This window comes from Sebastes fasciatus, chromosome 11, assembly GCF_043250625.1.
Source record: "Sebastes fasciatus isolate fSebFas1 chromosome 11, fSebFas1.pri, whole genome shotgun sequence".
Taxonomy (NCBI): Eukaryota; Metazoa; Chordata; class Actinopteri; order Perciformes; family Sebastidae; genus Sebastes; species Sebastes fasciatus.
In genome coordinates, this window is record NC_133805.1 from 27,422,364 (window position 1) to 27,436,025 (window position 13,662).

Sequence of the window (13,662 nt, forward strand, 5' to 3'; positions counted from 1 at the left end):
TCAACACCTGTAGTGGTGTACAGAGGCTTTTAAATCAGACTGAGGGCCGATTCCAAACCAGCCCAAACTCCCTACCCACTTCCATTCTGTGCACGTGAAGGGTCCGCCATATTAAGTGCCATTCCAAACCAATTCACGGGAAGTGGAACTGAGTTGCCCCATCCGTGAGCTGCCCTTACTGGCGACGCGCAACGCCATTTTGTGTTCGTCACAGAACACGATCCAATGTACGTTCCGTGCGACTACAGGTACAAACATTTACTGTAAACTGCTCAAACTGATTTATTATGTGTGTGTATATATATATACATAATTGATTCTACTTTATTGTCATGCAGATGTCAACAACATAAAGTAAATTGATTTTATTCAGGATCAAATATACCCTTATCCAGTCTAGAAAACAGTGGACATGTTTATTAGATTGTATAATGTGTGTATATACAGTATACTGTATACATATATATTTGGTACCCCTATCAGGAGCTATAACCCCATCATTTATTATATCTTCAACTGTGCAATACTGACTTAACAGTGCAATAATTCAGCTGTGCAATAATCTGGTTTACTCCGGCATTAACACTGCATTCATTTATACAGAACATTTAAACTAATATTCTTATTTTACACTATTCTTGCATATTATTTGCATAGGTCCTATTTTTCAGCATTATTATTTGAACTGTTGTTATACTGTGTATATTTCTTATTTATATTTTCGAATGATTTCTCTATTTCTCTATTTCTAGTCTAGAACGGGAGCAAAATGTAACTCAGTTTCTCCCCCGGGGATCAATAAAGCGCTGTAAAGCCGCTGTATTGATACCGTCCACCTTAAAGAAGGCTGCTTCATTGAGCTGTGAGTGGGACTACAAACAGAGTGGGAGGGTGTGTAGGGGCCGGAATGGAATTGGACCCTTGTTTTGTATAAAAGGCCCTGAACACCTGCGCTACACCTGCACAGGTGATTTCAATGAAGTGGTTCGATTAGACCTCTCATCATTGTTTATCTGACGTTTCCCTGATTCTCCTGTGAGCACCAGAAACTACACTTTCGTCATATAATGCACATGGGAGTACTGGGAATAATCCCCAGCATACAGTAGCTCTGACCTAAAACTGAAAACACCTGTGGGGGGCCTTTAGATCAGAATAAGCATGTTGTGTATATCAGGATATATCAGGAGATCTCAACAGGCCTTTTTCACAGCAGATACGTGTCACAGTAGGAAAAGCACAAGTATAAATAGTCAAATTAATGATGGTTGAGTTCCATTTAGCTGCTTCAGTTTCAGGGTCCTGGTATAGTCGGTTTCAATGGAATTACGTTGCTAAGCAAAAGCTTGGGTCCATGTTTACTTCCTGTCAGCTGATGTCATTCACATCCACTGCAACAAGGCCTATTGAAAGAGGCTGGGACACGGGTCATGGGGTATAACACGCGTGCAGTGTAAGTGGAGCTGCGTTGCGATTGGCTCAATTTTGGCGAGTGCAGACCAGATCTTACTGCGCATACTGAGACACATTTGGGAGGTAGTGGCTAGAAGGGAACCAGCAAACTGGGGAAACTCTTGCGAGATTGTTAGGTCAGGCATTGACCTTGAAAAGTGTAGGTCAGGATAGGTCGTCGGGCAGCAAGTCTCGCTGGAGTTTTCGTACGTTTTTGCAGATCTCAGATCAGATTTCGCAATTTGCGGGCTCCCTTCTAGACACGACCCATTTGGGGTGTTTACAACTGTGAAATGGTCCATTTTGCACGCTGTCACCATAAATATAAAACACTGTCATTCCTTTCAGGGACACTTGAATACAACAGAGCCATCTTTAATGTTATTAGTAACACCTGTGCTTTTCCTACTATGACCAGTCAAAATGTCAGCTGTGAAAAAAAAGGCCTATATTTATACCAAAACACAATAAAGATACTGAATGTACCCGGCCCTCCTCACCCACATACTGTACTGTATCTAGCACTGCAGCATCCACAAAAACAAAAAGAACTCAGCAAGGTAACAAATCTGGACACAACTGGACACCAAGATGGAAATAAAGCAAAGTCCTCTAATGTGCCTCTTTATTTAAAGAAAATAAAAATGTCATTTAATCATCCTCCCAGGCCAAACAAGGTTTTTGCACCTCCAGTCAGTTCACTCTCTTTTGGGGATAGACGTGTACTGTAGCAGAAGAAAAGGCTGATGCTGTTTGTACAAGGAGAAGAGCTTGTCTTGTTGGGTGCTGCTCACACATTCATAGTGCCTGTGCCATTGGGTATGGCTCCAAAGGACCAAAGAATTACTAATATTGCACGCTCTCATTTATTCATCTCCATTCTAAACATGCTTTCCTATGTGTGTATGTATACATATTTACCGTATACATACATAGGTATGTACACCTAGGCACACACATAATTAAACATGTATAATTGTACATATATATTTATATAGACCTATAAATTTACATGTACATACATTTATAAAATTTTACACACAACGCGCACTCGCCTCTCGCTCGCACACACGCACGCACGCACACACACACAATGCGTCTGTGAGTCTATGTTTGTTTTATGTACACATGCGCACAGGCACGCACATCAGTACAGATCTCAGACACACTTCATATCGAAAAAACGTTGGTTCCTATTAAAACAACACCAGGTTGCAATTTGGACACTTTCAATGGATTTCCAATGTTTTGTTTAAAGCTGTGAAATTCAAAAAGAAATCAAAAATAATAAAAAGGAGGAAAAATAAAACCAACAAAAGAAAGAAAGAAAAAAAAAAGGCATGGCGCTGCAACATCTGGTCTTCACTGCAGGTAAGTGGTTAATTTGCATAATGTATACAGGTTTTTAGGATTTTTTCCCTATTTTTTATTTTTTACTAAACAGCATTTCCTTTTTTTTTATAAACCAGAAAAAACTAAACTCTACAGAGAAAGTCCCCTACCCGCAGTCTTCCGCTGCTGATAGAGATTGACATCAAGCTGTACAGCGCAGTCGAAAACATACTTACATCTGAGCTCATTTACAGGTACAGCCATAATCAAGGCACAAAGATCTACAAGTAGATTTGTTTTTCTTTCAATTAAGTTGTACAAAATAATATTACATTTTACAGTCTGTACAGGATAATTCAACCTTGCACAGTGTACAAGTTAACAAAAAAAAAAAAAAAAAAAAAGAGAACAATACATTTTTCTCTCCCGTCCCCCCCACCCTCCCCTCCCATCAGTATCTCTAAGCTAAAAGGATGGTTTGTGTGGAAAAAGGAGGCAGGTCCGAGTCCGTGGAGGCAGCAGGGCTAAGGTGCAGAGAGCTCAGTCCCTTTTCCTTCATTTAAATCCTTCTTCGTGTCGTCGTCGTATTTCCTGCCCCCCCCCCACCCCTCCCAACTTTAATCTTTCGCTCCACATGTCTCTCGGCTGCTCGGTGCACCCTGCAGCTCGGCAAGCTAACATCGTGACAGGGTAATAAATATTGTGATGCTACATTGTGTGTATGCTTCCTCTGGAGAAAAAACAACAACAACAAACAAAAAAGAAAAAGAAAAAAAAAGTTATTAAGGAACCTGATGCAAAGTGCATTTATCTCTTCATCCACTCGGTTCCCCTCCGTCCACTCCACCTTTCCTCTCCGGTGTCGTCCAGTCGGCGTCCACGCGGAGAGAAGAAGCAGCTCAGAGGGGGTGACGGGGCAAAAAAAAAAAGGGGGGGCAAAGGTCATGGTGGTGATGCCGGCTTTGACCGGCAGACAAACATAAACACACACACATGCGCTCGCTCACATGGCATTCCTCCTTCTCTTCATCACACACACACACACACGTTAACACACACACACACACACACACTGCCTCTACACTGAGGTCCTGTCGGTGTGTTTTATGTATCCACACCCACCAGTCCAGGTCCAATGACAAAGCCAAAAAACAGAAGGACACAAAGGGGCAAAAAAAAAGAAAAAGAAAAAAGGAGGTAGCCCAAGGCTTAGTGGAATGACAAAAATCAAGGCATTCAAAAGGAAGGATTAAAAGAAAAAGAAGAAAACAAGAAGCGGCACGCAACAACTTTGTTCCCCAACCTTCCTTTCACATCGGTGAAATGGGGATGAATCGGTCTCAGAGAGAGAAAAAAAAAAGAAAAAAGAAGTACAAAAAGCTAAGAAGTTAAGAAGAGGAAGAGGATTTGACACACTTCAGTAGTACTTCATAGTCCTCGACAGGAGGGGTGGTCAGGGGGGTTTGTTGAGGGTTTCTTTGGGGGAAGAGGGGTGAGGAGTAAGGGTGAAGGAGGAGTAGGAGTAGGAGGAGGAGGAGGAGGAGGAGGAGGAGGAGGAGGAAGGGTTCGTCAAGGATGCAGAATGGTGGAGAAAAACACAGAAGGCTGACGGAGGCGGTCTCCCATCACAAGAGTTCGTACTGCCGCAGGTGCATTCTCTGGATGATGTCCCGGCAGTCGTTGAACACCCGCCGGATGTTCTCTGTGTCCACGGCGCAGGTGAAGTGGGGGTAGCAGTAATGTCTGCCGTCGCCACTCGCAGTGCTGATCCGCTGAGGACAAGAGGAGACGGGACAGAAGACGTTAAGGGGATGAAATAGAATCTGAGCCGGGTTCAAGCTCCTCTTGAGGCCACTTTCAACCTTCAACTAGTCTCTGAATTCCTTCAATTCCTTAAGGTGTGCTTATAGAAATAAAATGGGAGCAGAACGGACACTGAACGGTTTTCCGTGGTCATTTGACTAGTTGTGTCTAGAAGGTAACCCACAAATTGCAAAATCTGGCAACAATTTGAAAAAACTCTCGCGAGACTCGCTGCCCGACGACCTATCCTAACCTTAATCATCTCGCGAGAGTTTCCCAACTCGTGTGTGACCTTCTAGACACGACCTATTTGACTAGTACAAAAGAAAGTGGCGATTGTTGTTAGTCGCTATGGTGATAACACACGTCAGTGGGGCCGTAAAGTGTGGTCGCAGCTCGCTGGGAAGACGGCAGACGCAACTCCAAAGACTGATGGCTGGCTAGTTCGCTTGTCCTCCTCCAGAGCGGTGGGGAGTGAGGCGGAGGGACCACTGGCCATTGTTTCCAACCATGTCATACTAGCTTGTTGCAAAGAAGGCTACATAACGCTCCGAACTTGCGCTAAATTTTGACGAGGAAAAACTGTCATGGCCATTTTCAAATGGGTTCTATGGGTACCCACGAGTCTCCCCTTTACAGACATGCCCACTTTATGATAATCACATGCAGTTTGGGGCAAGTCATAGTCAAGTCAGCACACTGACACACTGACAGCTGTTGTTGTCTGTTGGGCTGCAGTTTGCCAGGTTATGATTTGAGCATATTGTTTTATGCTAAATGCAGTACCTGTGAGGGTTTCTGGACAATATGTGTCATTGTTTTATGTTGTTAATTGATTTTCAATCATAAATATAAATGTATTTGCATAAAGCAAGCATATTTGCCCACTCCCATGTTGATAAGAGTATTAAATACTTGACAAATCTCCCTTCAAGGTACATTTTGAAAAGATAAAAAATGTGTGATTAATTTGCGATTAGATATTTTAATTGATTGACAGCCCTAGTTCAGACTAAGTCTGTGATATGTGTAAATAATAAAATAATCATTTGACTAGCACTAATAATGGTCAAAAATGATGTAAATAAATAACACAGGAAAGCACTAACTATTAATACTATGGGTAAATATACAAACACACCACCTTAACCCTATAATGTTCCAGTTGGAATATTATTGGAGTATAAATGGCCTAATATAGAAGGTGCATAGTACAAGTACAATAATAATAGCAATAAAACCCCAGCTGATTATGACTGACACGATATAACATGCTTAAAGAAGTAATGAATAAATAGGGAAGAAGTTGCTAGAGGCTGATACCGGCCGATACACACGCCAACATGTGATTAAGAGAGTACTGGCACTTATTTTTTTCCACTTCAAGCACTGCTTGTTGTGGCACAAATTATTCTTCAGTGTCCAAACGAACAAACACACAAATACATTCATGCAACAATCCCAGAATCTCGCTGGGATGTTTTTCCAGGCAACAGGAGCAGAATTTGGCAAAACTTTCTAGGAAATTCACCCCTCCTACTGTCCCTTCTAGAAAGTGAGATAACTGACCTCCAGGGACAAACAACTACGACCCTTTGTCAGACTAAATGAAACAATGTTGGTTATTAAGCTAAATCACTGGTGCCATTATTATTCCAGTATGAAAGAAAAACACTGGCCAACTCATGAAGGGACAGAAGGGGAGGACATGTGACAAAATATAGACGTAACATCGGGCTTTTCTCAATTAAATGTGATTCAATTTAAGCGTCGGAGTTTATTTTTGACCTTAAAACATAAACCGCGGCGGCGGGGGGCCAGAGGGGCCGTGGCCCGGGTGACTTTTGGAGTCTGATATAATATTTTTATGAATAAAAGCCTGAATTGTATCTGTGTTTTTTCTGAAAAAAATGTACTTCAAACAAACGAAAAGATATTTGTCACCGACACCCACTGACTGCTGCAAATCATTTGACATGTATCTACGTTGTTTCGCAACCATAGACCGCGCTGTTAGCGTGTAGATGATGCGTGTGTAGGTGCGGAGGAGATTTGATAGGCAGAACACGGTTTCTTAGTTCAGTTTCTTATGCTGCGTTCACACTACGAGCGACAAAGCAACAGGCTACCAGTCATGTTCAATGGAAGCCGGGACCTAGAAGCTACACACTGACGCCCAACGTGCTATATATAAAGTTGAGCCTGTCTCAGCTTTTTTCGGCGCTCCAATGACGCGGTGAAGCGTCAGCCAATCATAAGCTTTTGTTTCACCCTGTTCCGTTCCATCTGAAAAAAAAATGCCATTAGCCAGTCCACAGAGCTATTTAACGATATAACTACGTCAATAAGCGCTTGAACAACACTTCAGTGGCTACTGGCCACGCTTGGCCGTTTGTTGTTTTTGTCGCTCCTAGTGTGAACACAGCTTTAGACTACACATCCACACCAATATGTTTAAACGATCTCCATCCAGACAAGTGTTTTAGGGTTGTTTCAGAATGAATCTCCGTCCATACTACCACGCCTGAAAACACATATCACATGACCATTCACCTACACTGGGCATGCGCATACGCCGGTGTAAACAGGAAGCAGCGCTGGACACAGGAATTAATGTGAAGCGCTCGAATAATAGCTTACCTCCTGCACATGTGGGCAGTAGTTGCATTATAAAATGCTTAATTTAACTGCATAACAGCTGCTAACATTGACAACAAGGTCAGCAACGCTTGTTGTTCAGAAGGTGCAGCAGTTTAACCAAAAGCATCCCCTCACCAGCCCATGCATTGATCACATGCACGGACCAATAGTCTGTGGCTTGGCGCATGGTCTTCACATGATCAGAGAGTGCTGTTATTCCAATCACCTTCTGCGCAGATCGCAAGCCTCATTTGTCCTCCAACTCAGCTCAGTATCAGTGTTGCACCTTTCTGGACTCTTTTCTATTTATTATTGATATGGTCTTTCCTGTGCGTCCATGAGAAAGTGAGTATTTGTTATAGTTGTCTATTGTTTAGTAACTGCATCGTTATAATAATTCTAAAGTCACCTGTATCATGTTATAATACTCATACTCGTTTGTCTATAAGAGTTTGAATGATAAGTTGTGTGTTTATGTGTCAACATCATTTAAGTTAGAACAGCGCAGTGAACGGGCATATGCGGCCGTCATTAAGGGACCGTCGCACAATTACTCATATCACCCTCTGTGTGCACTCTGCTCATTGTACTGCCTGAGAGCCTGAGTCTGCTATTTGTTGACGCTCCCTTAAAGTTCAGAAGGCTGCGTTCTCTTCCTTTTATTCCTGTTTTAAACTGTTTAGCTTGCATTGTATTTCATACAATACTGTTTGTTTATTATTACTTCATGTTACTAATACCTGCTCATGTTTTCTATTTTATTTTCTGTATTTAGTAACCACTATCCTCACTATCCTCACTATCCACACTATTCACAAAAGGATTTAAAAAACCCATCTTCAATCAATAAATGAGTGGTATCAAAAAGAGAGTGTGTGTGACCTGGACTAATTGATACATCGTCATCATATTCATGTTCTTACCGGACAACCTGTGGAGATTGTAAATGACATTCATAGAACCATCATCTAAGGGTTCATTCACTCAGCATCACTAAGGTCACGAGTTTGGTATCCATTACACCAACGCCTATTTTACACTTGTAACTCGTTATCCAGTGTTGAAATTAACCACTGGTGGCCGAGGTTCATGTGATGGGGCGTGACGAATCAGGGAAGGACACGTCATGACTGATAAAAACCCAATCAAGAAGTGAACGTGGGTGTCTGCATCATCGTTTTCAAAAGATCTCCGTTTCTGTCCATCCAGATTAAAAAGCAAGCCCGGAGTTTTAAAGCTAGAACGAGGTCAGCAGCGTCTCCGTTTTAGAAGCTCGAAAACGCCGGAGTAGTGTGGACGCTATAGCATAAATTAAGCAAATATGCGTTTTAAAACGAAAACGCATTTGTGTGGATGTAGCCCAATGGCACATGTCCACAGGGGTGTTTTTTATCGCGTGGAAAGGACAGAGGCCGTGGACATGTACCATTAGCATGCTTGCTTGTCGTGACTGTAAAGAGAGAAAGAGAGTCCCGCAAGCTACAAACAGCTGATTTTGAAAGAGAATATATTTATCTCTCTGGGAAAGTGTTTAATTCTTATGCAAGTGCTCTTAATAATCAATATATTCTTTGATTTTGAAACAGTAGCCTTATGTTGTTGTTGTTTTTATTTAGTCTTTCTGGGGCTATTGCATGGTTAAATCAATTGATTTTATTTCATGAAAAAAAATTCCCCCCTCGCAATTTTCAACAGCCCCCTCAGTCACTTCATCCTGGCGGCTGGGACTAAAAAAGTGTTATATAGCATTATTCAACACTCACATATCAGTAACATAGGCCGATGTCTGTTTCAATGCATATGCCCTCCCCTTGTGCATGCTTTAGAAACCGTTTCAACATGTAATGTAACAGTAAAACAACCGTATATCCGCTGAGGAACACCGTGAGACAGCTCCAGATAAAAGCTAGTCGGTGGATCTTGGGTTATAAGATTATTTTGCAGGATGTACAGCAACATGACTGGCTGCTAAAAACTATTGTTCTCCAGCAGCTCATCTGCAGACGACCTGTCCTCGTGGGAAAGCAACAATCAGCAAAAGTGTTTTATCAAGTTCAAAGCGACATAAAATGCACAGTTGGCATTTGTGTTTGGCAGAGTGTAAAACACTGAGTTATGAATTAACGGGCTATTCACGGCTGGACATTCATTAACTTCTCACTTTGAAAACAGTCCAGACGTTCAGCGATATACTTACAAGAAACTCGTCTCGGATGAAGAACTTAGCTCTCGTCACTCTTGGGTCTTCACCGGGTTCAGGAGTTGCTGAAATAACCAGAGAGTGACAGTTTAACGCTGACCGACGTGAAGAGAAAAGAACTCCATTAGTACGCAGGGTGTTTCGGTGGGGCACAAACCTTCATTTGGTATGGTGTAGCGAGCATATTCGGGGAAGTAGTCTTCAATTTTGGATTTTCCAGCTAATACTTTCTCAGCCAGCATGTCCTGCTTGTTCAGGAATAATATGACCGATATAGTGCGTAACCATCTGAAATACAACATTAAAGAAACAGTGTTAGCACTGCATGCAGAGTCAGCGTGGCTCCCAATAAAGCAACAGTTCATTCAAACAATAAATACTTTTTTTTCATGCGTGTGAATACATGAGGAGGGAAATGATGCGGTTTTGCATTTCAACAGAATAAACAACACCTGAATTAAGTTGCACAGAATATTTAGACATAGACCCCCAGTCAAGAGATGGAACAACGGCCCTTTGAACATCAGTTTAGTTGCTATGTCATCAGGTTGTGTTGATTATCGAAAGAGGTGTTTCTTTTGTATTCAAATCCAAACATTGACATTTTGGTCAAAGTATTTATGTTTTAGCGTCAAAATTATATTTCCCCCAAGCCCTTCTAAAAACTTTTTCCAACTTGACCGGACGTAGGTTTCTGCATTGATGACGCTGCTATATGTACATATACTGTACATCCTTATAGTGAGTGTATTAATGTTACATACAGTAACTTAGATGGCAGTCGGCACGCTCCCAGTTTGGAGGAGCAGACAGGAGTACCGGCACAGAAGCTAAGCAACGTACTGCTGTGGAGGTCGCGGTAGTTCCGATCAGAAAAGTCACAACTCCTGCGTTCTGTGAGGTAAAATTACTGTTTTTGTGAAAGGAGTCTGGCGGCTTTGAAGACTTTGATATAACGGCTTTAGTTCTCCGTCGGAAAAGGCTGTCTGACGGCGAGGCAAAGTGGTGAAAATATTTTAATTAAGGCGTACACTTAAACTGATATTGATTTTTTTAGGTGGGCCTTTTGTTAGGCGGCTAAAATGCATTTTTCTGCTGCTTTTGTCCACAGCCACTTTACCTCGCTATCAAACAGCCATTTCTGACGGGGAACTGAAGCCATTATATCGCTCTCTTCAAAGCCGCCAGACTCCATTTACAAAAACAGTAATTTTACCTCCCAGAACGCAGTATACCTACTTCAAAAAATCCAAACTAACCCTTAGTTATTTCCAAACCTAGCACAGCTAACCTTGGCTCAGCTCGTGATAGCATTCATAACGTTATTGATTAGCTTCATGATTAGCTTACTTTGGTAACCTACGTCATTGCGTTTTGCTAACGGCTGAGTGGGCATTTCCATTTGAAAAAACAGAAAAGAACACAGATGGACCCGCCCTTTAACACAGCAGAGAAAGCCCTCCAGGACCCCGACATGTGAATTAACCACTCGGCTCAAACTTCATCCATGTTTCTGACTCACCTGTTGTTCCAAATACTGCGGAAGAGGTCCAGGGCTTCCCGTAGCCTGTTGGTGTTATTGTCTTCCCTTATTACCATGTTGTAGCTGCTGCTGGCCACCACGAAGATGATAGCAGTGACGTCTGGAAGGAGAGGAGAGGAACTACATGAGGACAGCTCTCTGACATCACTTGTTTAGGCTTAACCCCCAAAAATAAGAGGTGACGTGACGCTGAGGCTGGCAGAAAATACTTTAAGAGAGACGAGATATGATAGGAGGAGAGCAGTGTGGCTATTTGATGAAGAACAAGAAGAAAAAGGCTGAAAGTCTCACCGTTAAAGCACTGGATCCATTTTCTCCTTTCATCTCTCTGGCCTCCAACATCAAACATGCTATGGAGGAGACAAAATACTGGGTCAGATTCAACAACACACTCGCTGCTGCCCTCTTTAATCAAAGAGTTCACATTCTAGTGGGACGTCAGGTACATATTGTACTGCAGTTGGCTGGCCTGTGAATGCTTATATTCCACTTTTATTTTTAATGATTATAAGGGTTGTCAAAGCTAACGTGTTAATAACGCGTTAACGCAAATTAGTTTTAACGCCACTAATTTCTTTAATGCATTAACACAATCAATCTTAAGAGGTTGTAGTGGGGTCAGTTTTAGTTTTAAAGATGGTATCATATGAAACTAGAAAACCTAAGGAAACCATTGGTACCAACCACGGAGGTTAAATAACACTCCAAACTTGTGCTAAATTTTGGGGAGGAAAAACTGTCATGGCCATTTTCAAAGGGTTCCCTTGACCTCTGACCTCAAGATATGTGAATGAAAATGGGTTCTACGGGTACCCACAAGTCTCCCCTTTACAGACATGCACACTTTATGATAATCACATGCAGTTTGGGGAAAGTCATAGTCAAGTCAGCACACTGACACACTGACAGCTGTTGTTGCCTGTTGGGCTGCAGTTTGCCATGTTATGATTTGAGCATATTTTTTATGCTAAATGCAGTACCTGTGAGGGTTTCTGGACAATATTTGTCATTGTTTTGTGTTGTTAATTGATTTCCATTAATAAATATATACATACATTTGCATAAATCAAGCATATTTGCCCACTCCCCTGTTGATAAGAGTATTAAATACTTGACAAATCTCCCTTTAAGATCCATTTTGAACAGGAGAAATGTGATCGTTTTGCGATTAGTCACAATTAACTATGGAAAATCATGCGATTAATCGCAATTAAATATTTTAATCGATTGACAGCCCTGATGATTATTCATATAAAGAAACATTTTTTTAGATCATCACAAACGATCTGTTCTCTGTCCTGAGCTAAATCTGCTCCTGATCTCGAGTCCTGGATTCTAATGGGACCAGTCTGGATACATGAATAATCAATTAATGAATAAATAATATGAAGAACAGCATTATTTGCACATATTCCGTATCCTGCGTGACCCTGGCTGGATGTTTGGAAGTCATCAAAGCTGAATAATGAAAAAGGGAAGTCATGTCCCAGGGCTTTTATATCAATCATTCAGGATGATATAATTTGATACAAAGGCCCGTTTCAGATGGTAGAATAAGTCTGTTGTGTCTGCGACTGCGGAAATGGGTCATCTCATCTGACATCATCCAAACAGTTACAAAACATTTACTGGCTGCTCTTATAACAACTGCAACCGATGGTCAAAAACTTCCAACAGGCTCAGAAATCACACCGGACGATCACGGAGGATTCATTTAACGTTTTACTGTTCTTTTCCACCTCAGCTTCAGGCCGCCGAGCAGGTTGGGGTTCAGCGTTTTGTTCATTATTGTTATGAACTAATGTCATTTCAGACACGAGGCCAAGGCATACACAGCAATAACACCCAAGAGGGCACTCTTAACTGGGATTACCGGTACAACAGTGATGCAAAAGGAGGCACAGTTAAATGTTTTCGTTGTCTCAATAATGATTTGACGATAAGCAGAAGCTGGAAAACCTCCTTTTCAGGGATGGCTAAGGGAGTTAGGAGAAGCTGCCGCATATGAAAGAATGTGGACAGGACTGAAGATATTTCCTTAGGCAAAAACATTGCATTTCATGCACTGATCAATTTTGAGATTTCGGGCTTTTTTTGCTTCCATAAAATGTCTCCTTTCAGACAAGTGGAAGGAAAACATCCAAAATCCACATTTAGGTGTTTATTTTTACTACACGTTGTCTATTTGTGTCTGTCGATTTCTCCTAAATTCACCCAAAGTCAGCATTAGAGAATGCCTCATTTGCATATATAAACATAACATTTCTGAAAACTTGTAATACAAAAAATAATTGCCTTAATGTAAGTAATCAACTGGGGAAGTTTCATGGTGATATCTAATACATGTTTTCTCAAAATTAGGTTTTTCTCAGACTCTGAGTCAGAAATCTCCACCTCAGTAGCACTTACATTCACCAAACTATCCAGTTTCATTCCTCTCTATATTCTGAAGGTTTTTACAGAGAGGTTTGTTAAAAATCATTCATATCCTGATTTATATAATATTGTATTCCTTAAAACATGGCGAAAATGTTTTTGTTTTTTTATGGCTGTTGACAGTTTTTCTGATTTATGGAGTGATAAAAAATAAATATCCAAAATCCCCTTTGTAAAAACCTTTGACTCTAATCTGTCAAAAAAATGAAACAAGAATTTGTTCAGATTTCTGTTCTTGAAATGTATGCAAATTAGC

General features: G+C 41.3%; 1 protein-coding gene across 4 annotated transcripts in view; it reads right to left on the reverse strand.

The window, feature by feature from the left end:
• Nucleotides 1-2,063: 2,063 nt before the first annotated feature.
• LOC141777573 (guanine nucleotide-binding protein G(olf) subunit alpha) overlaps nt 2,064-13,662 on the reverse strand; it is a 67,761-nt gene continuing 56,162 nt past the window's right edge. For all 4 annotated transcript variants that reach the window (XM_074651964.1, XM_074651965.1, XM_074651967.1 and 1 more), the window contains 5 exons: nt 11,262-11,320; nt 10,950-11,070; nt 9,585-9,715; nt 9,425-9,492; nt 2,064-4,556 (listed from right to left, as the gene is read on the reverse strand). In XM_074651964.1, the coding sequence (XP_074508065.1) occupies nt 4,410-4,556; nt 9,425-9,492; nt 9,585-9,715; nt 10,950-11,070; nt 11,262-11,320 (526 nt within the window). In that variant the 3' untranslated portion in view covers nt 2,064-4,409. The remainder of the gene's footprint in view (nt 4,557-9,424; nt 9,493-9,584; nt 9,716-10,949; nt 11,071-11,261; nt 11,321-13,662) is intronic.